The sequence below is a fragment of the Mesoplodon mirus genome, assembly GCF_964341445.2.
Source record: "Mesoplodon mirus genome assembly, chromosome: 3".
NCBI classification, from domain to species: domain Eukaryota; kingdom Metazoa; phylum Chordata; class Mammalia; order Artiodactyla; family Ziphiidae; genus Mesoplodon; species Mesoplodon mirus.
Genome location: NC_138978.1, coordinates 159915709 through 159941645, shown reverse-complemented (window position 1 = coordinate 159941645; position 25937 = coordinate 159915709). Strand labels below are relative to the sequence as shown.

The following is a 25937-nucleotide window of genomic DNA, read 5'->3' as shown; positions in this document are numbered from 1 at the left end:
CAGCGACTGGTTTTGTGTACAGTTTACCATTGGGTACAGAGTGGTTTGTTAGTGTTTTTCAACAGTTATGAGTAGATTCATCTTAGGGTGTATGTCTGGAAAGTTTAAAAGTCCTGGCTTAAAGGGGTATGATTTTGAGAGTGTTCTGATTTAAAATTTGATCTTTATTCTCTTGGTTACCATCTAGATATTGAAAAACAATCTGCATTCTGGTTTTCAGGCATTGTTTTTAGTTACCAACCTTCTTTCTTTGAGACATTAATTTTACTTACCTAACTGGTGGTTGACACTGAACACTTTAAATTTCAGGTTCTCTCAGTACACAGTGTGATAGCTATGGCAGATGTAGCTGTAAGCCTGGAGTGATGGGGGACAAATGTGACCGTTGCCAGCCTGGGTACCATTCTCTTACTGAGGCTGGATGCAGGTAAGATTTTTCAAGGGGGCAGAATCCAAATGTAGCTGATTCTTACTAATAGATGTTGTAGTTAATCTGCAGCCATATAAACATTTTCCCCCCATAATACTTGTAAACCAAGATTTAAGGCTTCTAGCTGTAATGATGATCCAGGATTGTTCCGTACAGAGGTGAAGCAGAGTTTTCAATGTCTAAAAGTGATGGTTATCCTTGATTGAAATCAAATCCAAATATAAAGATGACTTTAGGATTCATTTTGCTCTTTTTATTCCTTTTTAAAAAAGGAATTCCTGGGGCTTCCCTGGTGGCGCAGTGGTTGAGAGTCCACCTGCCGATGCAGGGGACACGGGTTCGTGCCCCGGTCCAGGAGGATCCCACATGCCGCGGAGCGGCTGGGCCCGTGAGCCATGGCCGCTGGGCCTGTGTGTCCGGAGCCTGTGCTCCACAGCGGGAGGGGCCACTACAGTGAGAGGCCCACGTACCGCAAAAAAAAAAAAAAAGGAATTCCTTTTTTAAAAATCTGTTAACATATAAAACAAAAGATTGACTCTGAGTGGAATTTCTTTATCTTTTCTCTTATTTCATTGTTTTCCTCCATTTTCCATCCAATAGGCCTTGCTCTTGTAATCCTTCTGGCAGCACAGACGAATGTAATTTTGAAACAGGAAGATGTGTTTGCAAAGACAATGTCGAAGGCTTCAATTGTGAGAGGTAGCTCATTTTTTCTCTAGCCGTATTGTATTTTCTCTGTTATCATATTTCAAGTACAATGAATACCTGATTGTATCTTAATCTCTTTCAGATGCAAACCTGGATTTTTTAATCTGGAATCATCTAATCCTATGGGTTGCACACCTTGCTTCTGCTTTGGGCATTCTTCTGTCTGTACAAATGCTGTCGGCTACAGTGTTTATTCTATAACCTCTACCTTTCAGAATGGTAAAGTAGACCTTTCCTTCTGTCCTCTAGAATCGTGAGACTAGACTTACAGTGTTAAAAAGTCAGTAGCTCTTTGAGGATTTTTTTGACGGTATCAGCACATTGCTTTTTAATGTATGTGATTTTTGTTTGGCTTTTTAATTTAATGAAAGTATATATAAATGGTTTTAGAATTTACCAAATTAAGTATAAAATGTTATATAAAATAAAGAAAATTATAGCTTGAGGGGTATAGCATATGTAGGTACTGTTATAGCCTCCATTTGTTAAAAAACTTTCATTGATGACTTGCTATATATTTTGTGGTATATAGAGGACCTGAATTCAGGACATTTACAAAGTAACGGCACTTGTGTTCCATCCTCTGCTTGCAGATGAGGATGGGTGGCGTGTGGAACAAAGGGATGGCTCTGAAGCATCATTTGAGTGGTCCTCTGAGAGGCAAGATATCGCTGTCATTTCAGATAGCTACTTTCCTAGGTACTTCATTGCCCCTGGTAAGTAATGCTAGCAAGCGGTCTGGCTTGGCTTGTGCCCCTGTTTATTCGTACTCACATTCTTGCTCACCATTGTGTCTGCCTTCCAGCAAAGTTCTTGGGCAAGCAGGTGTTGAGTTATGGTCAGAACTTCTCCTTCTCCTTTCGAGTGGACAGGCGAGACACTCGCCTCTCTGCAGAAGACCTGGTGCTTGAGGGAGCTGGCCTAAGAGTGTCTGTGCCCTTGATCGCTCAGGGCAATTCCTATCCGAGTGAGACCACTATGAAATATGTCTTCAGGTAAGACAGTTTTGTTTGTAAAATCTGACTTGACCAGAATTATAAAAGTGGTTTCTTTGTCAAAGTTCATCAGTCCTCAAGGTGTGTGTCGAAGAAAAACTTCTGACTTCTCAAGGTGACTTTGTAAAAGGGAACTTTCCCTTTGTTTACATGTACCTTTTCCAGTTGTACTCTCAAACCAACAGACTCATCTCTGACCTGGTTAGATTGGCAGAGCAGTGCATTGTTGGTGGCATAAATGAGTAAGAAATGCTTTCTCAGCACCCAGAATTGTCCTTACAGAGGTTAATGTGGCCCTTCCTTTTTCTCTAGGCTCCATGAAGCAACAGATTACCCTTGGAGGCCTACTCTTACCCCTTTCGAATTTCAGAAACTCCTAAACAATTTGACCTCTATCAAGATCCGTGGGACATATAGTGAGAGAAGTAAGTTATGATATAATTTAAGAGAATCATTTAGGATGATTAGATAAAAGGATCCGTAATCAAAAGTTATCTCTAAAGTCCTAATACTATAACACTGATCCTAAAGAAGTGGTATAAGCTGCCTCATCATACATGAATTATGTGTAAAAATAATGCATTTTAAAACTACTTTTAAGGACCTGGAGAAAATTAGTAAATAGTATTGTTTTATAATAAATAAGCCTATTGAGGCTACATTATATATAATTACAATCTTCTAAGAATCCCAAATATAATTCTGCTGGCTCACATTGCTTAACCTTTGTTTCTTTTTATTTCTTTTTTTTTTTTTTTTTTTTGCTGTACGCGGGCCTCTCACTGTTGTGGCCTCTCCCGTTGCGGAGCACAGGCTCCGGACGCACAGGCTCAGCGGCCATGGCTCACGGGCCCAGCCGCTCCGCGGCATATGGGATCCTCCCAGACCGGGGCACGAACCCGTATCCCCTGCATCGGCAGGCGGACTCTCAACCACTGCGCCACCAGGGAGGCCCTCTTTTTATTTCTTGCTATGTAACTATCAAGCCCTTTTAACTAAATTGGCTAAATTATGAAAAATTAAAAATTACTGAATGAACATTTGTTATAATTTTAAATTTAAAAAGCTGTTTTTAAGCATTTCTTTAAATTTTTTTCCTATAATTTTTTTTTTTTTTAATGAGGACCTATTTCTATAGAAAGTTAAAGCTGTCTGGGGGAAGAGGAATCAGAGGAGTGGTGGTGTGGCATTGAAAGTGGCATCACCAGCTTGGACGTGTTGATTTTTGAGATGCCTGCATGAATATCCAGATGAAAATGTCTTATAAGTAGTTCGAAATATGGATGGGGCTTACGAAGAAGTTGAGACGGGTGATCTAAAATCGAAGGGTTGTCAACGTATGGGTAATCTTTTTTTTTTTTTTTTGCGGTACGCGGGCCTCTCACCGCTGTGGCCTCTCCCGCCGCAGAGCACAGGCTTCGGAAGCGCAGGCCCAGCGGCCATGGCCCACGGGCCCAGCTGCTCCGCGGCATGTGGGAGCCTCCTGGACCGGGGCACGAACCCGTGTCCCCCACATCGGCAGGCGGACTCCCAACCACTGCGCCACCAGGGAAACCCTGGGTAATCATTTTTAAACTTGGAAATGTAACAAAAAAATATAGAAAGAGAAAAGAAGATGCAATCCTGGAAACATAGTTATTTAAGGACCATGACCTGAGACTTGAGAGAAAAAGAATTTTAAGGAAGAGGAACAATTAACAGGTTTAGGAAGATAGTACAATTGGATTTTGGTATTGGGTAACTGAAGAATCATTGGTGAGGGTTTTTGTTTGTTTGTTTTTTTAAGAAGTGTTGGGCTTCCCTGGTGGCACGGTGGTTGAGAGTCTGCCTGCCGATGCGGGGGACACGGGTTCGTGCCCCGGTCCGGGAAGATCCCATGTGCCACAGAGCGGCTGGGCCCATGAGCCATGGCCACTGAGCCTGTGCGTCCGGAGCCTGTGCTCCGCAATGGGAGAGGCCACAGCAGTGAGAGGCCCGCGTACCGCAAAAAAAAAAAAAAAAAAAAAAAAAGTGTTGAAACTGAAGTTAGATTGCAGTGATTTAATTAAGTAAATTAAATCACAAATTAAGTAAATTCAAAGGTGAAGAAGTAAAATACAGATTATTCTTTTAAGAAGTTCTGCTGTGAGGGAAGGAAAAGAGAGTGACTGGACTCTAATTTGGGAGTAGGGACAGATCGAACGAAGAAAGAGTACTTTTAGGATGGGGAGGCTTAAGAATGTTTGGAGTTGGAAGCACATTAACAGTGGAGATGTCTCTCATGATCTAATGTTGAAAAAACCCATAAATGTAGTAAAAGTTAGCTAAATTCAAGGCAGAAATAGAAGAGCTGTCCTTCAGCCTCAGATCATCAGTTTCTAAGAATTATATAAACAGCAAGTGATATTTCATAACATGGGGAAATACACTTGAAAGATAAGAGTGCAAGAGACAGGAGTGGAATGGAAATTAAAGGGAAATATGATACAATCAAAACCTGCGTCTTCCATAGGATGTTCCTGCTGAGTCTGTCATGTGTACTGTTAGGTTGGATGAACCACTGGGCTAAGCCAATATAAGGCTTCCTCTATTTTTACTTTCTTCTGGAAATGGGAAAGCATTATGATGTACGGCATAACAGCTTTGGAATAATTACATATTTGTCAAAGTAGCCCTGATTATTAGAACTTGTTTACTTATTTTTTCTGTTTTATGCAGGGCAAAAAATATAATTTGAGTGGTACTTGTCGACAGGTGCTTTCCCTCCTTTCTTATCCTTGAACTCTACGATCAGTGCCTGATTTTGTGGGAAAAGAACAAAAACACGGCTTAATGGCTGTAGCCTTAAACTCTTATTATTTCCACATTCTTCCTTTTATCTTTTCTTGCCCCAGATTATTGCCCAGTGCTTTTCATTTTTCACATTGGTGATTGGGAGAACTGTAAAATCCAACAAATTGTGTGTGTGTGTGTGTGTGTGTGTGTGTGTGTGTGTGTGTTTAAAAAATGAAGTTTGCTTTACCACCATTCCAGATACTTAGCACCAGGTAGCACATAATTGTTCTAAATGCTATTTTCTGGTTATCTTCGCCAACAGATGAATTAAACTGATGGTTGATTGTCTCTGAAATTTTGGATGTGGTTACCCTTTAGCATTATTGACTTCGCAAGAAGTTTTGGAATCCGAAAGCCAGTTCAGTGATCCTCTTCTTCCCATCATACACAGGTGCTGGATATTTGGATGATGTCACCCTGGCAAGCGCTCGTCCGGGGCCTGGGGTCCCTGCAACTTGGGTGGAGTCCTGCACCTGTCCTGTGGGATACGGAGGGCAGTTTTGTGAGATGTGCCTCTCAGGTTACAGAAGAGAAACTCCGAGTCTTGGACCGTACAGTCCATGTGTGCTTTGTACCTGCAATGGGCACAGTGAGACCTGTGACCCTGAGACAGGTGAGAAGATGACCTTTGGGGGCTGCTAGACCTAAATGCTCTTTCGCAGGTGGTTGGAAATGCTCATTGTCTTATTTGCTTATACACTCGCCTGTTTTCTCGCACCTGCTCTCCAAATAGGTGTTTGTAACTGCAGAGAGAATACAGCCGGCCCCCACTGTGAGAAATGTAGTGACGGGTACTATGGAGATTCCACCGTGGGCACCTCCTCTGATTGCCAGCCCTGTCCGTGTCCTGGGGGCTCCAGTTGTGCTGTCGTCCCTAAGACACAGGAGGTGGTGTGCACCAGCTGTCGTACTGGCACCACGGGTAAGTCTGCCCTATATCCATAGACGCACCTCGGGGAGAAGGGCTTGGGAGGCTTTTGGACTTGCTTGTTTGGTTCCATGATTAGCTTAGGCAAAAGTTTTGTAGGAAACAGGTTTATTATGGATTTGTAAAATGCATACCAGATACTAATAATAGCTAACATATTTCTGGCCGGGTGCTTTTCTGAGCACTTTAACGTGAACTGCCTCATTAATCCTCACAACCCTCTGAGATAGCTTCTTGCATTATCCTCAGGTTACAGCTAAGGAAACTGAGGCACAGAGGCGTTAAGTTACATGTCCAAGGCTACATGGCTAGTCATTGGAGCAGCTGGAATTTCAACCCAGGCACTCTGGCTCCAAAGATGATGATCACTACAACATACTCTCCCTTACAAGATGCGAATCAAAACTTGATTTTTAGTTTGTGAGGCTGCCCTGGGATTCTTGGTGTAAAGTGGTAATTTTAAAATTCTTTAAATTCTTTACCTAAATAGTCCTTTCAGTGTATCAGTGCCCATTGCATTTAGTTGGGGAAAAAAATATTTGTAGAGCTTTGGATAAGACCTCTGTTCCCATTCTCTGAGCTTCTTTCTTTCTGATAAGAACATAAAACTAGATCTTTCCTAGCTACTCAAGGAGTTGCCTGTGCTGATTGACAGAGGAGACGGGGCCTCACTGTTGCCCGTTCCCCTTTCTTCCACTGACTTTAGCCTCCACGTAATGGAGAGGTTCTGACCAGGCTTCTGATACAGACTTTGACTCCATTACAAGCTCTTTGTTCAAAAGATATTGCTAGAGAGCATGAACATAAGTAGAAAAACCAAAACACTGAGCTCATAATCTGTATCTCTCATGTCTCATCAAAACATTCTTTAATCATTGGGAAACATGAAAACACTCCACCTTCCTTCCACTTCTCCCCTGACCGCACATTGAGCACAAGGGAAGTGCCACACAGGGAGAGCCAATCATTTGCTTAAGGTAGTTGAAAAAATAAGGAGTAGAAGTTAGTGTCGAATTTCATATTTTTGACTCTTTTCTCCCTTTTTTTTTAAGAAAACAGTGGCCCAACAAAGTCTCTTAGAGATAGACTTCTCCAGCCTCATTCCCCACCACCCACCGCTGCACTTGTACTCTCTGCTCCAGCCCTCCTGGGCTCAGGTGTGCCCGACTCTGGCCTGCCACGTGCTGTTCTCTTTCTTTAGAGTGCTTACCCGACTCACTTTTCTTAGCCAACTCCTGTCTGTTCTGTGGGTTGAGCTGAAACGTCACTTGCCCAGGATGGTTTTCCTCAGTGAACCCTCCTTGCTGTACCCAGGTTCTTAGGACCCTTTACTCTGCTACCACAGAGTATAGTAAGTATCCCTCGTGCAGTGTCTACTCTCAGAAGGACTTAATAGAGCATTTTGATAAGAGATCCCCCTACTGATTGTTGTTTCACTGGACAGCAAACTAAACAGTTAGGCATTGTGGAGTCGTTCTCATATCTATACTAAATAGTACAAATGGTGAAGTAAAATTATTCGGGATGCTTATAGAGAGATGGAGTATCATACAGGAGATTTTAGAAAATGTTATACACATATTAGTCACTAATCAAGTGCTTCTCACAGAACATTTGTGAAATATACAGTTGACCCTTGAACAACACAGGTTTGAACTGAATGGGTCCACTTGTATGAGATTTGTTCAATAGTAAATACTACAGTACTACAATCCACAGTTGGTTGAATCCATGGATGTGGAATTGCAAATTCAGAGGAGCCGCAGAAGGTGGGGGCTGGCTGACTATAAGTTGTATAAGGATTTCTGACTGTGCAGAGGGATCAGTCCACCCCCGCATTGCTCAAGGGTCAGCTGTATTTGTTTCGTTAGCTATCACCTGGATTGAAGGAAATGATCTATAGCAGTTCTTGAGGATGTTAATTAGGATGTGGAAGTCTGCATGAAAACAGCACAGACCCCGTGAAAAGTAATGCCATCAGTCTTTTTTTTTTTTTTTTTTTGGCTGTGTTGGGTCTTCGCTGCGTGCAGGCTTTCTCTAGTTGCGGTGCGCGGGCTTCTCATTTCGGTGGCTTCTCTTCTTGTGGAGCACGGGTTCTAGGTGCGTGGGCTTCAGTAGTTGCAGCATGTGGGCTCTAAGGGCGCGTGGGCTTCAGTAGTTGTGGCTCACGGGCTCTAGAGCACAGGCTCAGTAATTGTGGCGCACGGGCTTAGTTGCTCTGCAGCACGTGGGATCTTCCCGGTCCAGGGATCAAACCCGTGTCCCCTGCATTGGCAGGTGGATTCTTAACCACTGAGCCACCAGGGAAGTCCAATGCCATCCATTACTCTTTATCTTCCTATATCCTGCTTTACTTCTTTTCATAGCACTTTTTAGCCACCTGATATTTTTATGTGTATTCATTTGTTGATTGCCTGTCTTCCCCCTCCACCCCCAGTTTAAGCTCCTTGAGAGCAGGAACTTTTGTCTGTTTAATTCACTTTTGTGTCCCTAACACCCAGAATAGTGTTTGGCACATGTGTTTGTTGAATGAATGCAAGTATTTATTGAATAAATGAATAGAGGTTGCAGATACAAAGTAAGATGTTCCTCATTTAGAAAATGGTTGAAGAATATGAATAACTGCTGGTAGTCACTGAAATCTTCACGTGTGAGATGCTTCTGCATTTAATTTAATACTTTAAACAATCTTTTCAGGTAAATTAAAAATAATAATCATTTTTTCAACAAAATTTTTTCAGTGCATGGCTTTGGAACATGAAGATGAATAAAGGAGGGTCCCTAATCTTCAGGGTCTAAAAGTGTGGAGCAAAGCACAGATCATTTTAATACAGTGTGGTTAGTTCAGATAAAGGAACACACACAAGAGTGCTCAAGGAGAAGAAAGGAAGACACCACTCCCAGTGTGGGAGGGATAATAAGGAAAACCAAGACTAAGAGAAGTCTATAATTTGCCCGAAGTCATATAAGTAGTACTGGCTGGACTTGAACCTACATCCTAGACTCTGAGACAGAGGGGTAGACTAGCTGTAGCTGTGGAAGATATTTTGCAATGAGAGCTTTTCATGGGCTATCACGTAGCTCTGTTTTAAGTTTTCTAGCAGATTTTTTAATTGAGTTTTATTCAGAACAGTTTTTAAGACATTTTAAATATGGATCGTATCTAGACTAGCTAAACTACCCGATGAAAAAGCAGAACTGAAATGGTGTCTTAATCCTAATGTGGAGAAGGATCTTGGGTGCGGGTGTGGAAACTATTGAGTATTTGCCTCAGAGGCAAGAAGGGCCCCTGGCTTCCTGTCCTCTCTTAACGTCCTGTTTCTTCGTGTCCTGCTCCTCCCCCAGCCACATTTTCTGTTACCTCATCAGTGGTCTCTGTTTGCCAGAGGCAGTGGTCAGTTTTCAGTCCTTATCTGACCTGGTCTCTCATCAGCACTGGACACTGTTCACTACTCACTTTGCTCCACACATTTTCTCCTGTTGCTTTTTGTGACACTTCCCTCACCTTGGTTTTCTTCTCCTTTTCTTCTCTTCTCTTGGGTCTCCTTTGATCACTTCTGTTTCTCAACCTAGGGCTTTCATGTCAGCTTTATCTATATTCTCTCCTTAGGTGAGCAAGTCTCATCTTTTGGCTTCAAAAGCCCCTCCGTGCCTACAACTGCAAAATCCATGTCTTCAGCCCTGACCTCGCTCTCTTGAGTACCAGCTACCTACTTGCTGTGTCCACTTGGATGGTGGGCTGGAAGCCTTCCATCTGCCCCTCCATATCCATTCTTCATCCTTCTCCACCCCGATGAGACCCGCATGTACTACATCGCATGGCCACCTCCATTTGAGTGCAGGTGGTGGGAAGCACATAGGAGATCAGAGAGAGAGGAAGGAGAGTGAGGGCAGAGTATGTATTCCAAGGCCCCCTCTCTGTAGGGTCCTTGTGGTTTGGTGGCCTTAATCAAAGTTACCAGCTCTTGGCAGGTGACCTTCTCCAAACAGCCCTTTCTAAGAAAGTTAGAAACTATTAGGTTCTGGTAATTGCTCCCTCCACCCACCCTCTGAGGCCAAGGTTCTGGAGCCTTGCAGTTACTATCCCAGGTGCTATGCTCTACTTGTGGTTTCTCAACACTATCCCCTTCCTTCTATGGATAGTATATTTTATTAACTCTCTTCAAGTCTTTTATTTTGTTTTCAATTATCTGTCTTTTCTTTGATGTTTTGAAATACCATTTTTATCATGTTCTAATTTCTTAATATACTAATATCCCATGAATTTTTAAACACTGGAAAATTATTCTTGAAAAAATGCTCTCCACTGTGTGACACTGCATAGGATGGTGCTGTATATAAACATTTTAGTCAGAGTTCCCTACCATTTCTCAAAAAAGAATAGTTTGATATAAGGAAATTAAACTAAATATTAATAGGGATATAATTTTCAATTTTTTTGTTTTTTTATGTTTATTTATTTATTTTCTTATTAGTCATCCATTTTATACACATCAGTGTATACATGTCAGTCCCAATCTCCCAATTCATCACACCACCACCACCACCACGCCCCCCCATCGCTTTCCCCCCTTGGTGTCCATATGTTTGTTCTCTACATCTGTGTCTCAGCTTCTGCTCTGCAAACCGGATCATCTGTACCATTTTCTAGGTTCCACGTATGTGCATTAATATATGATATTTGTTTTTCTATTCCTGACTTCCTTCACTCTGTATGACAGTCTCTAGATGCATCCATGTCTCTACAAATGACCCAATTTCATTCCTTTTTATGGCTGAGTAGTATTCCATTGTATATATGTACCACATCTTCTTTATCCATTCATCTGTCGATGGGCATTTAGGTTGCTTCTATGACCTGGCTATTGTAAATAGTGCTGCAGTGAACATTGGGGTGCATGTGTCTTTTTTTTTTTTTTTTTTTTTTGTGGTACGCGGGCCTCTCATTGTTGTGGCCTCTCCTGTTGCGGAGCACAGGCTCCAGACGCGTAGGCTCAGCGGCCATGGCTCACGGGCCTAGCTGCTCCCCGGCATGTGGGATCTTCCCGGACCGGGGCACGAACCTGTGTCCCCTGCATCGGCAGGCGGACTCTCAACCACTGTGCCACCAGGGAAGCCCCCACCATGTGTCTTTTTGAATTATGGTTTTCTCTGGGTCTATGCCCGGTAGTGGGATTGCTAGGTCATATGGTAGTTTTATTTTCAGTTTTTTAAGAAACCTCCATACTGTTCTCCATAGTGGCTGTATCAATTTACATTCCCACCAGCAGTGCAAGAGGGTTCCCTTTTCTCCACACCCTCTCCAACATCTGTTGTTTGCAGATTTTCTCATGATGCCCATTCTAACTGGTGTGAGGTGATACCTCATTGTAGTTTTGATTTGCATTTCTCTAATAATTAGTGATGTTGAACAGCTTTTCATGTGCTTCTTGGCCATCTGTATGTTTTCTATGGAGAAATGTCTATTTAGGTGCTCTGCCTATTTTTGGATTGGGTTGTTTGTTTTTTTAATACTGAGCTGCATGAACTGTTTATATATTTTGGAGATTAATCCTTTGTCCGATGATTCATTTGTAAATATTTTCTCCCATTCTGAGGGTTGTCTTTTCATCTTGTTTATCGTTTCCTTTGCTGTGCAAAAGCTTTTAAGTTTCATTAGGTCCTATTTGTTTATTTTTGTGTTTATTTTTTTTTATTTCCACTATTCTAGGAGGTAGATCAAAAAAGATCTTGCTGTGATTTATGTCAAAGAATGTTCTTCCTATGTTTTCCTCTAAGAGTTTTACAGTGCCTGGTCTTACATTTAGGTCTCGAATCCATTTTGAGTTTATTTTTGTGTATGGTGTTAGGGAGTGTTCTAATTTCATTCTTTTACATGTAGCTGTCCAGTTTTCCCAGCACCACTTATTGAAGAAACTGTCTTTTCTCCACTGTATATCCTTGTCTCCTTTGTCATAGATTAGTTGACCATAGGTGCGTGGGTTTATCTCTGGGCTTTCTATCCTGTTCCATTTATCTATATTTCTGTTTTTGTGCCAGTACCATATTGTCTTGATTACTGTAGCTTTGTAGTATAGTCTGAAGTCAGGGAGCCTGATTCCTCCAGCTCTGTTTTTTTCCCTCAAGACCACTTTGGCTATTCGGGGTCCTTTGTGTCTCCATACAAATCTTAAGATTTTTTGTCCTAGTTCTGTAAAAAAGGCCATTGGTAGTTGATAGGGATTGCACTGAATCTGTAGATTGCTTTGGGTAGTATACTCATTTTCACAATATTGATTTTTCCAGTCCAAGAATGTGGTATATCTCTCTATCTGTTGGTATCATGTTTAATTTCTTTCATCAGTGTCTTATAGTTTTCTGCATACAGGTCTTTTGTCTCCCTAGGTAGTTTTATTCCTAAGTATTTTGTTCTTTTTGTTGCAGTGGTAAACGGGAGTGTTTCCTTAATTTCTCTTTCAGATTTTTCATCATTAGTGTATAGGAATTCAAGCGATTTCTGTGCATTAATTTTGTATCCTGCAACTTTACCAGATTCATTGATTAGCTCTAGTAGTTTTCTGGTGGCATCTTTAGGATTCTCTATGTATAGTATCATGTCATCTGCAAACACTGACAGTTTTACTTCTTCTTTTCCAGTTTGGATTCCTTTTATTTCTTTTTCTTCTCTGATTGCCGTGGCTAGGAATTCCAAAATTATGTTGAATAATAGTGGTGAGAGTGAACATCCTTGTCTTGTTCCTGATCTTAGAGGAAATGCTTTCAGTTTTTCACCATTTAGAATGATTTTTGCTGTGGGTTTGTCATATATGGCCTTTACTATGTTGAAGTAGGTTCCCTCTGTTCCCATGTTCTGGAGAGTTTTTATCATAAATCGGTGTAGAATTTTGTCAGAAGCTTTTTCTGCATCTATGGAGTTGATCATATGGTTTTTATTCTTCAGTTTGTTAATATGGTGTATCACATTGATTGATTTGCATATATTGAAGAATCCTTGCACCTCTGGGAGAAATCCCACTTGATCATGGTATATGATCCTTTTAATGTGTTGTTGGATTCTGTTTGCTAGTACTTTGTTGAGGATTTTTGCATCTATATTCATCAGTGATATTGGTCTGTAATTTTCTTTTTTTGTACTATCTTTGTCTGGTTTTGGTATCAGGGTGATGGTGGCCTCATAGAATGAGTTTGGGAGTGTTCCTCCCTCTGCAATCTTTTGGAAGAGTTTGAGAAGGATGCCTGTTAGCTCTTCTCTAAATGTTTGATACAGTTCACCTGTGAAGCCATCTGGTCCTGGGCTTTTGTTTGTTGTAAGATTTTTAATCACAGTTTCAATTTCATTACTTGTGATTGGTCTGTTCTTATTTTCTATTTCTTCCTGGTTCAGTCTTGGAAGGTTATACCTTTCTAAGAATTTGTCCATTTCTTCCAGGTTGTCCATTTTATTGGCATAGAGTTGCTTGTAGTAGTCTCTTAGGATGCTTTGTATTTCTGCGGTGTCTGCTGTAACTTCTTCTTTTTCATTTCTAATTTTATTGATTTGAGTCCTCTCCCTTTTTTTCTTGATGAGTCTGGCTAATGGTTTATCAATTTTGTTTATCTTCTCAAAGAACCAGCTTTTAGTTTTATTGATCTTTGCTATTGTTTTCCTTGTTTCTATTTCATTTATTTCTGCTCTGATCTTTATGATTTCTTTCCCTGTGCTAACTTTGGGTTTTGTTTGTTCTTCTTTGTCTAGTTCCTTTAGGTGTAAGGTTAGATTGTTTATTTGAGATTTTTCTTGTTTCTTGAGGTAGGCTTGTATAGCTCTGAACTTCCCTCTTAGAATTTCTTTTGATGCATCCCAGAGGTTTTGGATTGTCGTGTTTTCATTGTCATTTGTCTCTAGGCATTTTTTGATTTCCTCTTTGATTTCTTTAGTGATCTCTTGGTTATTTAGTAACGTATTGTTTAGCCTCCATGTGGTGTGTTTTTTACTTTTTTTTCCCTGTAATTCATTTCTAATCTCGTAGTGTTGTGGTCAGAAAAGATGCTTGATATGATTTCAATTTTCTTAAATTTACTGAGGCTTGATCTGTGACCCAAGATGTGATCTGTCCTGGAGAATGTTCCGTGCGCACTTGAGAAGAAAGTGTAATCTGCTGTTTTTGGATGGAATGTCCTATAAATATCAATTAATCTGTCTGGTCTATTGTGTCATTTAAAGCTTGTGTTTCCTTATTTTCTGTTTGGAAGATCTGTCCATTGGTGTAAATGAGGTGCTAAAGTCCCCCACTATTATTATGTTACTGTCAATTTCCTCTTTAGCTGTTAGCAGTTGCCTTATGTATTGAGGTGCTCCTATGTTGGGTGCATATATATTTATAATTGTTATATCTTCTTGGATTGATCCCTTGATCATTACGTAGTATCCTTCCTTGTCTCTTGTAACATTCTTTATTTTAAAGTCTATTTTATCTGATATGAGTATTGCAATTCCAGCTTTCTTTTGATTTGCATTTGCATGGAATATCTTTTTCCATCCCCTCACTTTCAGTCTGTATGTGTCCCTAAGTCTGAAGTGGGTCTCTTGTAGACAGCATATATATGGGTCTTGTTTTTGTATCCATTCAGCGAGAGTGTGTCTTTTGGTTGGAACATTTAATCCATTCACGTTTAAGGTAGTTATCGATATGTATGTTCCTATTACCATTTTCTTAATTTTGGGGGGTTTGTTTTTGTAGGTCCTTTTCTTTTGTGTTTCCCACTTAGAGAAGTTCCTTTAGCATTTGTTGTAGAGCTGGTTTGGTGGTTCTGAATTCTCTTAGCTTTTGCTTGTTTATAAAGCTTTTGATTTCTCCATCGAATCTGAATGAGATCCTTGCTGGGTAGAGTAATCTTGGTTGTAGGTTTTTCCCTTTCATCACTTTAAGTATATCATGCCACTCCCTTCTGGCTTGTAGAGTTTCTGCTGAGAAATCAGCTGTTAATGTTAACCTTATGGGAGTTCCCTTGTATGTCATTTGTCGTTTTTCCCTTGCTGCTTTCAATATTTTTTCTTTGTCTTTAATTTTTGCCAATTTGATTACTATGTGTCTCGGTGTGTTTCTCCTTGGGTTTATCTTGTGTGGGACTCTCTGCGCTTCCTGGACTTGGGTGGCTATTTCCTTTCCCATGTTAGAGAAGTTTTTGACTATAATCTCTTCAAGTACTTTCTTGGGTCCTTTCTCTTTCTCTTCTCCTTCTGGGACCCCTATAATGTGAATGTTGTCCCAGAGGTCTCTTAGCCTGTCTTCATTTCTTTTCATTCTCTTTTCTTTATTTTGTTCCGCAGCAATGAATTCCACCATTCTGTCTTCCAGGTCGCATATCTGTTCTTCTGCCTCAGTTATTCTGCCATTGATTCCTTCTAGTGTATTTTTCATTTCAGTTATTGTTCATATCTGTTTGTTTGTTCTTTAATTCTAGATCTTTGTTAAACATTTCTTGCATCTTCTCGATCTTTGCCTCCATTCTTTTTCGAGGTCCTGGATCATCTTCACTATCATTATTCTGAATTCTTTTTCTGGGAGATTGCCTATCTCCATTTCATTTAGTTGTTTTTCTGGGGTTTCATCTTGTTCCTCCAGCTGGTACATAGCCCTCTGCCTTTTCGTCCTGTCTGTCTTTCTGTGAATGTCTCTCCTCAAGTCTCGCTAGTTTGAATGTGCCAAATATTTTCTGGTGTGATCTTGAATCAGATGGCTAAAGGAATGTCAAATTTAAGCAAATTCAAGCTAGATCTTTGATTTTCTCCAACCCTAACCCTGTTCCTTCCCCAGTCTTGTTCATCTCAGTAAAAACACTACCATCTACCTAGATGCTTAAGCTAAAATCCGAGGCTTGTCCTTGATTCTTCTCTTTCATTTCCTAGGAGCAGACAGTCAGCAGGTGCTGCTGGTTCTCAAATCTGAGCACTCTTTACCACTTAAACCGCCACCACCCTGGTCTACTCCGCTGTCATCTCTCACCTGAAATAGCCTCCTAATTTGTCTCCATGCTTCACTCTGCTCTCCTACAACCCATTCTCCATAGAGTAGCCAGAATAATACTTTTAAAATGTAAATCAGATCTCATCACTTAAAAAAAACCCTAATAGCATCTCACTGTACTTTAAACCCATTTTCCTTACTGTGACCTATATGGTTGTCTCTTACTGCTTCCACACGCTTATCTTGCTTTTCTGGAACATTCTTCTCTTGGATATTATCATGGTTTGTTTCTTGTGTCTTTCCATTGTCATCCCAAATGTCTCCTCTTACAGAGGCTTTTCTCTAACCACCCAATATAAAGTAGCCCTCACCCTGTCTCTCTGTCATGGTTTCTGTTTTAACTTTTTTATGTGTGTCGCTCTCTGAAGTGATCTTGTTTATATGTCTGTGAACTGGTCTCCCTCAGTTGCTGCATAAGCTTTGTGAGAGCAGAGACCTCATCCACCCTGTTCACCACATCACCCTGATAACCTCGAGCAGTGTCTGTAGATGCTCAGTTAGTATTTGTGGGATGAGTAAATGAAGAAACCTCTGCTTCTCCTAAAAGTTTAGGTAATTCAGGCCCAGTTGGCTACAAAGATACCAAGAACACAACTTGAGCCAATAATAGTGGGAAAGTGGAAAAAGAAGGATGAGGAGCAGTGAGTTTAACACAGAGGAAAGAGCCCTGAATTCTACCTCTGTCTCTTTTACTATCAGCTGTTTGGTTGTGGGCAAGTTTCTCAACCTGGCTGTTCCCTTAGTTGTAATAGAAGTGAGTGGCAAATGATGATCTCCGAGTTCTCTCCTGTGCCAGCTCAAACAAGGATTAGCACACGCCTTTTATTTTTTAAGAGAATGATCCTACCCACCCTGTGGTATAAGAAATGTATGGTATCAAGAGTCACCTTTCATTTTTCTCAATATTATCAGAAAAGACAAACGTAGATGAATGTACCAGCCCCTGGGACTGGAAAGGTTAATAAACCTGAGCTGGACTCATTTACAAAGCACTCCTAGTGCATGATTTCAGTTGATCCTCCAAACAACTGAAGCAAAGGAGGCACAACAGGTGGCGTCTTTCTAATAAGGAGATGGACATGTGTCCAAGGTCCCAGGACTGCAGCCCAGGTCCTCTGTTCTAGGCTGGTGCCATGTCCACTGCCCCATGTTGCCTTGCATCTGATGGTTACTCCAGACTGTTTGTAACCAGTAGCACTAGAAACATCTAAGGCCTTTTCTTTCATAACATCACATTGTCTCATGCACAGGTAAAAGATGTGAGCTCTGTGATGATGGCTACTTTGGAGACCCTCTGGGTAGAAACGGCCCTGTGAGGCTTTGTCGCCTGTGCCAGTGCAATGACAACATCGATCCCAATGCAGTTGGAAACTGCAATCGCTTGACGGGAGAATGCTTGAAGTGCATCTATAACACGGCTGGCTTCTACTGTGACCGGTGCAGAGACGGATTTTTTGGAAATCCCCTGGCTCCCAATCCAGCAGACAAGTGCAAAGGTAATCGTCCATCGGCCAGATTCTGTCACAGTTATATTCATTCGTTCTGAGAATCATTGCATGGTCTCTTTAGATATTTACAGTTGTTTGGTCGAATGCAGCATTGTTCAATAGAAATATAGTGCAAACAACTTATGTGATTTAAATTTCTCTAGTAGACACAGTACAGTAAAGAGAAACAGGTGAAATTAATTTAACACTGTATTTTATTTAACGTAACCTATCTAACGTATTATCATCTCAACAAGTAATCAGTAAAAAATTTTTGAGATGTATGTTCTTTTCCACACCAAGTCTCCGAAGTCCAGTGTGTGTTTCACACTGACAGCACATCTCAGTTCATACCAGCCACATTTCAGGTGCTCAGTAGCCACCGGTGACCAGTGGCTACTGTACTGGATAACGCAAATCTGAAGAATCTATTTGTGTTGTTTATACTTTAGTATTTCTCTCAGATGATTTGCATCTTTTGCTGTCTCTGTCTTCCTGCCTTAGCCTGTGACTGCAACCCCTATGGGACCGTGAAGCAGCAGAGCAGCTGTAACCCTGTGACCGGGCAGTGTGAGTGTCTGCCTCATGTGACCGGCCGGGACTGTGGAGCTTGTGACCCTGGATTCTACAGCCTGCAGAGCGGGCAGGGCTGTGAGAGGTAAGATGGCGGCTGCCTTTGGTTCAAGTGACCTTTGCTTTTTTATTGTCAGAGATGAATTTTTATAAGTTATGGTTCATAGTTGGCTTGGCTTTGTTCAGGAATTATTTGAGTGCCTAAAATAGGCAAGGCACCCTTTTGAGGCAATACTGGAGAGATGTAATTAAGTAATGAGAGAAAAGAGTGGAATGCAGTGGCCCCAGCTGTGTCAGTGTCACCTGAGCAACATTTTTTTAACAATACAAATTATATGGTCCTTTCAGAGATGCTTAGACCTTCAAGGGTTGCAGTTGCCTGGGAATTCCTGTTTTCAAACCTCCTATTCAGTGCCCATGTGGTGCCAGATTGGAGAGCCATGGGTAGTAGTTTTAGTCGTGAAATAAAAGTATTTGTGTGGGTTAGGTTAGAAAAAGAAGTTCTGAATAGAACTCATGAAAATTACTTGAACCTCAGGTTTTAATAACCCTTAATGTCTGTCATAATAGCCCTTAACATTCTGTTTTGTAATACAAATTACATCAGTCCTATGCTGAAAGGAACAAAAAAGAAAGGTTTGCTTAAAGTCTGTTTTTCTTACCTGAGAAATGTCATGTGTTCATTTTCAGGTGTGACTGCCATGCTTTAGGTTCCACCAATGGACAGTGTGACATCCACACTGGCCAGTGTGAGTGCCAGCCTGGCATCACTGGTCAGCACTGCGAGCGCTGCGAGGTCAACCACTTTGGGTTTGGACCTGAAGGCTGTAAACGTAAGGGGCGTTGGTGGCAAAGTCTCGTCTCATTCCAGTTAGAACTGTTAGTCCAGAAAGGACTTCGACAGCCTCACTGTAGCCACACGGCTCACAGTCAGGACTGTGCCCAAATCATCATAGATGCTTTATTCAAGAAATATTATCCATTTTTTAAAACTCAGAGGACCGAAAGTCTCTCTAGTTTCTTTGCAACCACCCTATTTATGTCTTCTATTACAGTGTTTCTGATCCTTCCTTTTTCTAGTCTTTAATTTTTCCAGATGATTACCCTTTGGTTACCGAGCCTTCCCCGTGCTTAATGAAACTTTTTAATTGATCACCTTCTTAGTGCAGAAAATGAAACAGTGAGGGATTCTGCTCAAACGTGTTTGTTGACTTACTGGCTCAGTTGCTTCCCACCCTTGGGGCCCTTTTGGTGCGGTTACATGTCCACATCTGCTGCTCCTTGGCATAAACACTTGCTTGGAATTAGGCCACGGAACAGTTTGGGTTTTTGCTTTCTGAATTCCTTCATTTCTCCTGTGGAATGTAGCATAAGTCATTGACTCCGTTCAGAGAACAAAATGAGTAAACAAACTATAAAATAATGGAAAATAAGCATTAGCGTTTGGGTTTTCTAGTTCCTTAGTGAGAGAAAAACAGTGGAGAGATGAAGGTAGAGATAAATTCTCGAAGTGCACAAAAAGGGCACTTTCTATAATAGACTAATTTCTATAATTATTCAGTCACATGAAATGTGCCCCCTCCAAAAGATGCTCACTTTAAAATTTACTGTTGTTTTAAAAATGTCTGGCTTCTCTGCTGAGCAGGCTTAACCATTTAAATTCTCCTAAATCGGGGAGGGAGATGCATGAGGGAAGGGATATGGGAACGGATGTATATGTATGACTGATTCACTTTGTTATAAAGCAGAAACTAATAAAAAAAAAAATTTAAAAAAATAAATAAATAAATAAATAAATTCTCCTAAATCGGCCTGTTTTTCACAAAGCATCTAATTATAATAATAATACAGTTGGCTTATTGATATCAATGTGAGTTAAAAGAAAATGCACTCTTCCTTTTTTTCCTTATTATGTACCCTTCTCCCTTTATTCTGCAGCCTGTGACTGTCATCCTGAGGGGTCTCTTTCCCTCCAGTGCAAAGATGATGGTCTCTGTGAATGCAAAGAAGGCTTTGTGGGGAATCGCTGTGACCAGTGTGAAGAGAACTATTTCTACAATCGGTCTTGGCCTGGCTGCCAGGAATGTCCAGCTTGTTACCGGCTGGTAAAGGATAAGGTCAGCTGTCAACAGTGCATGCGTTCATTCATTCAGCAGACGTTGAATGGGCACTTCCTATGCTCTAAGCTCTAGAGAAAAAATGGTGAACAAAATAGACACAGTCCCTGTTCTCAAAGACTCAAGTTCCAGTTGGGAGACAAATAATAAAAATTAAAGAAATACTAACTGAGATAAGTGCAAGAAAGAATACAAACAGAGAATAACTGGGGAGAACTACTTTATATAGAGCCTCTATGGAAACTCACTTAAGGTGAGATCTTAAGGATAAGAAAGAGAAAACCAAAGGAGAAGTGGTGGGTAGGCTCCAGGCAGGGGGAACGTGGGGTACAAAGGCCTCAAAGCTGGAGAGTGTCTGGAGCCTGCTGAGTGAGGAGGGAGTGGTTTGTGATAAGACTGGAAAGGTTGGTAGAGACAGCTTAGGTTGCACCATGTTGACCAGAGTAAGGAATTCAGATTTTATTCCAAATCCAGTGGGAATGCACTAATGAGTTTTAAGCTGGGAAATCCAGTTTATATTTTAAGAACAGCACTCTGCTGTGTGAAGATTGATGGTTAGGTGTGGGGCAAAAGGGGGAAGCCTAGATTGAATTGGATAAATATTATATGTGTGTTTGGCAGGGCAGGGTATGAGAGAGGGTAAGGTTAGGGAAAGAGAAGAATCAGCGATGGATCTTGGGTTTTTTGCTTAAGGTAGTTGTAGGCATTACTTACTGAGATGGCGATGACTCAGAGAATACATATTTAAGAGAAAAAATCAAGGGTAGAATTTTGGATATTAAGTTGAGAATACCTATCAGAGAGCCAAGTGGGGATATCAGATAGGTAATCTCAAACACAAGGGAGAGGTCAGAACTGGAGAATCATCAGCATGTAGAGTTTAACGTCAAAGGAATCAACCAGTTTTTCTTTTGAAGCCATAGAAAGGAGGAAAAACTACTCATGTTATCTACTTAAAAGTATACATACATGAAGTGTATAGACCTTCATACTTATAGGGCAGCAGTCCCCAACCTTTTTGGCACCAGGGACCAGTTTCGTGGGAGACAACTTTTCCGTGGACAGGGTGTGCGGGGGGCGGTGATGGTGCAGGTGGTAATGGAGGCCGTGGAGAGTGATGGGGGGCAGCAGATGAAGCTTTGCTCGCTCGCCCGCCACTCGCCTCTTGCTGTGCGGCCCGGTTCTGAGCAGGCCGCGGACTGCTGCCGGTCTACAGCCTGGGGGTGGGCACCCCTGTTCTAGAGTACCCCCTTTGATTATTGTTCCTGCAGGAAGTACAGTCGAGTTCTTCAGGAATGTCTGTACACCCTACCTTTCCCTTTTCTTCCTCCATTATGCTTAGGTTGCTGATCATCGAGCAAAACTCCAGGAATTAGAGAATCTCATTGCAAACCTTGGAACTGGGGATGAGATGGTGACGGATCAAGCCTTTGAGGATAGACTAAAGGAAGCAGAGAGAGAGGTGACTGACCTCCTTCGTGAGGCCCAGGATGTCAAAGGTACACGCGATTAAACAAGTGGGTAATTTCTGTAAGATGGTCCATCTTTAGATGTAGCTCCTAATGCAAGGTTAAGTAGTATGGTTTTATAAAATTCTTTCTCAATTTTTTTTTTTTTTTTTTTTTTTTTTTTGCGGTACGCGGGCCTCTCACTGCCGTGGCCTCTCCCGTTGCGGAGCACAGGCTCCAGATGCGCAGGCTCAGCGGCCATGGCTCACGGGCCCAGCCGCTCCGTGGCATGTGGGATCTTCCCGGACCGGGGCACGAACCCGTGTCCCCCGCATCGGCAGGCAGACTCTCAACCACCGTGCCACCAGGGAAGCCCACCAATTTTTAAACTCTGTTTAGAATGTGAATTATTTTATTTTTTAAACATGTAGAAAAGAACCTGTCAATGTTTTAAGATACACTAAGCAGAAATAATTCTCCCAACACATCAAAAACTGTTAGATGTTAAAATCCAAGCATTTTATAAATCCTTCTATCAAGGTGTTCACCACTGGGCTGAAGTCACTTTGTTTTGGAGTTTTCCATCACTGAGACACAGATGCTCATCAGATACTCATAGTAAATGTGCATTAACATTGATACACCTGGGACCACAATGATCAACTTCCCTATTGATGATGTTTCCATCTGGAGTTAGAGAAGTCCTCTTGTCAGAGTACGGGTCAACAAAAACTAAATATATTGCTTATTTCTCGTTGTAAATGTCCCTAAGATTTTATAAAATCACTGAAGTAGAGAAGGAAGAAATTGGATGTATCTGGTTTGGGCCAGTTTGTTTCATTTTTATTAGGACAGTCCAAAAATTGTTCTATGAGGTAAATTTATAGAAATTGAAAAATAAAATGAGAGGTCAAAAACTTATGTGTTTTGTTTCAGTTGTTGTTACATTTTAAGTCTTAAACATAGACTAAGAAGAATTTATATGTTTCCTGTTCTGTATAAACCATGGTGGTTTTTTTAGGCTGTTCATTTTCAAATTTGGACACACGTTTTTTTTCATTAATGTATTCTCTTGTAACAGCAAATTCGCATCCGTCCTGCCCTATCCGTTGAAGAACTGAACGTGGGGCGATCATTCTTAAGTGCCAATCAGCCAACCTGAGAGGTGGGGCGTGGCAGGCAGCTCTGGTGCCAGCAGCACCAGCACATGGGCATGGGCACAGGGCAGGTAGGGGAGGTCAGCCAGCACTGCCACTCATCCAGGCTCCACACCTTGGCGCAGCCCCAGTTACACCTGTCTCTTTCTGGCTACGTGCTTTCCTCTGCCCAAGCCGGTGATTCTGTGGGACAGAAGCTCGGATAGGAGCCATGGCCACCATACCTTCCCTTGAGCCACCTGAAAGATGGGGAGCATAACGGGCTGCTTCTGGTAGCTTTGGGAGCACCACAGTGAGGCTGGAGTTAAAATCCACTCCCACTAAATCCTGATTCATGGAGTTCCTGGCTGACCTTTCCTACTTAGGTTCAAACTAGCCAAGAATAAAAATATCTTCAAACTGATTTACCCTTTCAGACTCTCCCTGAGTGTTCATTTGTAGTTAAACCTGTGTTTATTCTGCAGTTTGAAGGGAGATTATATGGTGCAATTAGGTCTTGCAATTGGACACTTGGAATTAGAGGGCTTTGAAGTGATCCCCTTAGGTTATTTGTTCCCTTTTTGGGATACGATTGTTTCTGTAAAGAACTGGCCAGAGAGATCGGTATCTGTTACCTTTTTGAAGTTCTAAAGGGAAGGGGCTTCTATAACTTCATTAGCCAATGAAGCCAATGCTTACGCTTCCCAAATCTAAATGATTTTCTATGATTTCAGCTTGTTTTTATATTTTGTATTTTCTTTAAAATTTTTGGATTATCAAAGAATTGTTTTAAGTCATCATCCGCGCAGGGCCATTTTGTATAGTTGGATGCGATGTTTTGCAGGCCACCAGCTTTGCATGTGTATTGATTGGGTGGCCCTGCTTGTATGTTGCTATTTTTCCAAACCTGTATTCATCTTTGTTGATCTTAACTTTGACTCTTCATCTCTTTTACATTCCTTGGAAAATTTAGATGCCAACACTAACACCATGCAGAAATAAGAACTGGTCAATTTTGAATAGGATTGACTTAATGGTTCCCGTATAGTATAATATAACTTCATGACGTGAGAATTGTAATAACGTCACAATTATCTTTGCATGGGCTTATATTGATTGATTGATTAGGACACAGGTATGAGGTTTAAATTGAATGAGCATAATTAATAGAGAACAATTTGAAGAACTTTTCAAAAGCAGAGATCAATTTGAAAGAAATTACATGGATGTGCCAGGCAGTGGGAGGCGGCAGCAAGAGTCTATTTAGTTTAAAATACAAAATAGTTTTAACGTGCCGTATTTCAACATCAGTTTTTTTGGTTTTTTTCCCCAGAAAGAATTCTTATTATTTATTTATTTTTGGCTGTGTTGGGTCTTCACTGCTGCGCATGGGCTTTCTCTAGTTGCGGCGAGCAGGGGCTGCTCTTTGTTGCCGTGCACGGGCTTCTCATTGCGGTGGCTTCTCTTGTTGTGGAGCACGGGCTCTAGGCACGCGGGCTTCAGTAGTTGTGGCGCGCGGGCTCGGTAGTTGTGGCTCATGGGCTCTAGAGCGCAGGCTCAGTAGTTGTGGCACACGGGCTTAGTTGCTCTGCGGCATGTGGGATCTTCCTGGACCAGGGCTTGAACCCGTGTCCCCTGCCTTGGCAGGCGGATTCTTAACCATTGCGCCACCAGGGAAGTCCCTCAACATCAGTTTTGAACCGAGTTTTTTCCTAGTTTAGAAAAATGTCCAGCTCTCAGGGCTGGTAGTGCTTTTAACAACATTGTATTTTTATGATTCAATCTTGCATGTGCTGGAATATCAAAATCTTTCCTTCAGCAGACATTTTTCGAGTGTCTTCTCTTTGCCAATCACTGTGTAAGACTGGGGATACAGTGTTGAGTAAGAATGAGGGACTCATAGTCAAGTGGGAGAGACACAGTGTGTTAATCTCCAGTTAACCCACTTGGAGACCGTAGATGAATGTAACAGTGGCGCTACTGCTGGGCACAGTGAAGACCGACCAGCTCTGCCAGTGGACTTAGAGAAACTTGTCAGAAAGATGCTATGTTTGGAAGAGTAAGCATAAGCAGCGCCTCAGATTTCACGTGAGATGATACGTGTCCCCCGCCAACCCCGCTTCAGATAATTTATGGACTTTCTTCTGCACTGTGATTGCAGATGTCGACCAAAATTTGATGGATCGCCTCCAGAGAGTGAATAACACCTTATTCAGCCAAATTAGCCGTTTACAGAATATCCGGAATACCATTGAAGAGACTGGAAACTTGGCTGAACAAGCATTTGCCCGGGTAGAAAGCACAGAGCAGTTGATTGAAATCGCATCCAGAGAACTGGAGAAAGCAAAAGTTGCCATTGCCAATGTGGTGAGTGACTGGGAAGGTCTGAGGTGGGGCTGAGGGAGTCCCTTGGCTTCTACTGGTAGTGGAATGCTTCTTCAGCTAAATTGACTCCTTGTATCTTTTTATTTGTCTTCAAACATGGAGCAAGAAAGCCACATTGCTCATAGTGGCCATGAAATAGTTATCACAAACTGGATTCAAACCAAAGGACATCTGGGTCCTTTCTCTAGTTTTGTTCCTTCTATGGCACTAGGCAATTTAATCTTCCTTTTTTTAAAAAAAAAAATATTTATTTATTTATTTGGCTTTGCCAGGTCTTAGTTGCAGCACGCAGGATCTTCGCTGTCACACGTGGGATCTTTTAGTTGCAGCGTGCGGGCTCTTAGTGGCAGCATGCAGGATCTAGTTTCCTAACCAGGGATCGCACCCAGGCCCCCTGCATTGGGAGCATGGAATCTTAACCACTGGGCCACCAGGGAAGTCCCTAAGCTTCCTTTATTCTCTGCTGAAAATAGAAATAATAATCCACAATCAAGGATGCTGATGTTACCTGAAGATCTCTGAAATTAAGAAGAGACGTTCTTTCTCTAAATAACACTAGTGAAAATTTAGTTTTGACACTTGCTTTATTAAATTTAAATAATTCATTCCTTTGAGATTAGTGCTTTGTTTATTTCCTCTCTAGTCAATCACTCAACCAGAATCTACAGGGGACCCAAACAACATGACTCTTTTGGCGGATGAGGCACGAAAGCTTGCTGAACGGTAACCTCCAGCTCCCTCTTTAATGGTTAAGTTATGGCTTTCATCGCGGTGTGCACACGTTGTTTCATTCTATCCACACACACACTTCCCACGTAACCCACTTTTGCAAAGTTTGCTCTCGTTTCTGAAATGCGATTAGCTACATGTACTCTTTGCTTCCCTTTACTTTGAAATTAGAATACTTAC

The 25937-nt window shown here is 41.5% G+C and overlaps 1 protein-coding gene across 1 annotated transcript in view; it reads left to right on the top strand.

The window, feature by feature from the left end:
• LAMC1 (laminin subunit gamma 1) overlaps window positions 1–25937 on the top strand; it is a 126134-nt gene that overhangs the window by 85651 nt on the left and 14546 nt on the right. The window contains exons 6-20 of the mRNA XM_082612925.1: window positions 310–427; window positions 1031–1129; window positions 1221–1357; window positions 1732–1854; window positions 1944–2133; window positions 2446–2558; window positions 5339–5560; window positions 5681–5869; window positions 17133–17378; window positions 17874–18027; window positions 18633–18775; window positions 19881–20059; window positions 21402–21558; window positions 24805–25010; window positions 25672–25751. Of these exons, the coding sequence (XP_082469051.1) occupies window positions 310–427; window positions 1031–1129; window positions 1221–1357; window positions 1732–1854; window positions 1944–2133; window positions 2446–2558; window positions 5339–5560; window positions 5681–5869; window positions 17133–17378; window positions 17874–18027; window positions 18633–18775; window positions 19881–20059; window positions 21402–21558; window positions 24805–25010; window positions 25672–25751 (2356 nt within the window). The remainder of the gene's footprint in view (window positions 1–309; window positions 428–1030; window positions 1130–1220; window positions 1358–1731; window positions 1855–1943; window positions 2134–2445; window positions 2559–5338; window positions 5561–5680; window positions 5870–17132; window positions 17379–17873; window positions 18028–18632; window positions 18776–19880; window positions 20060–21401; window positions 21559–24804; window positions 25011–25671; window positions 25752–25937) is intronic.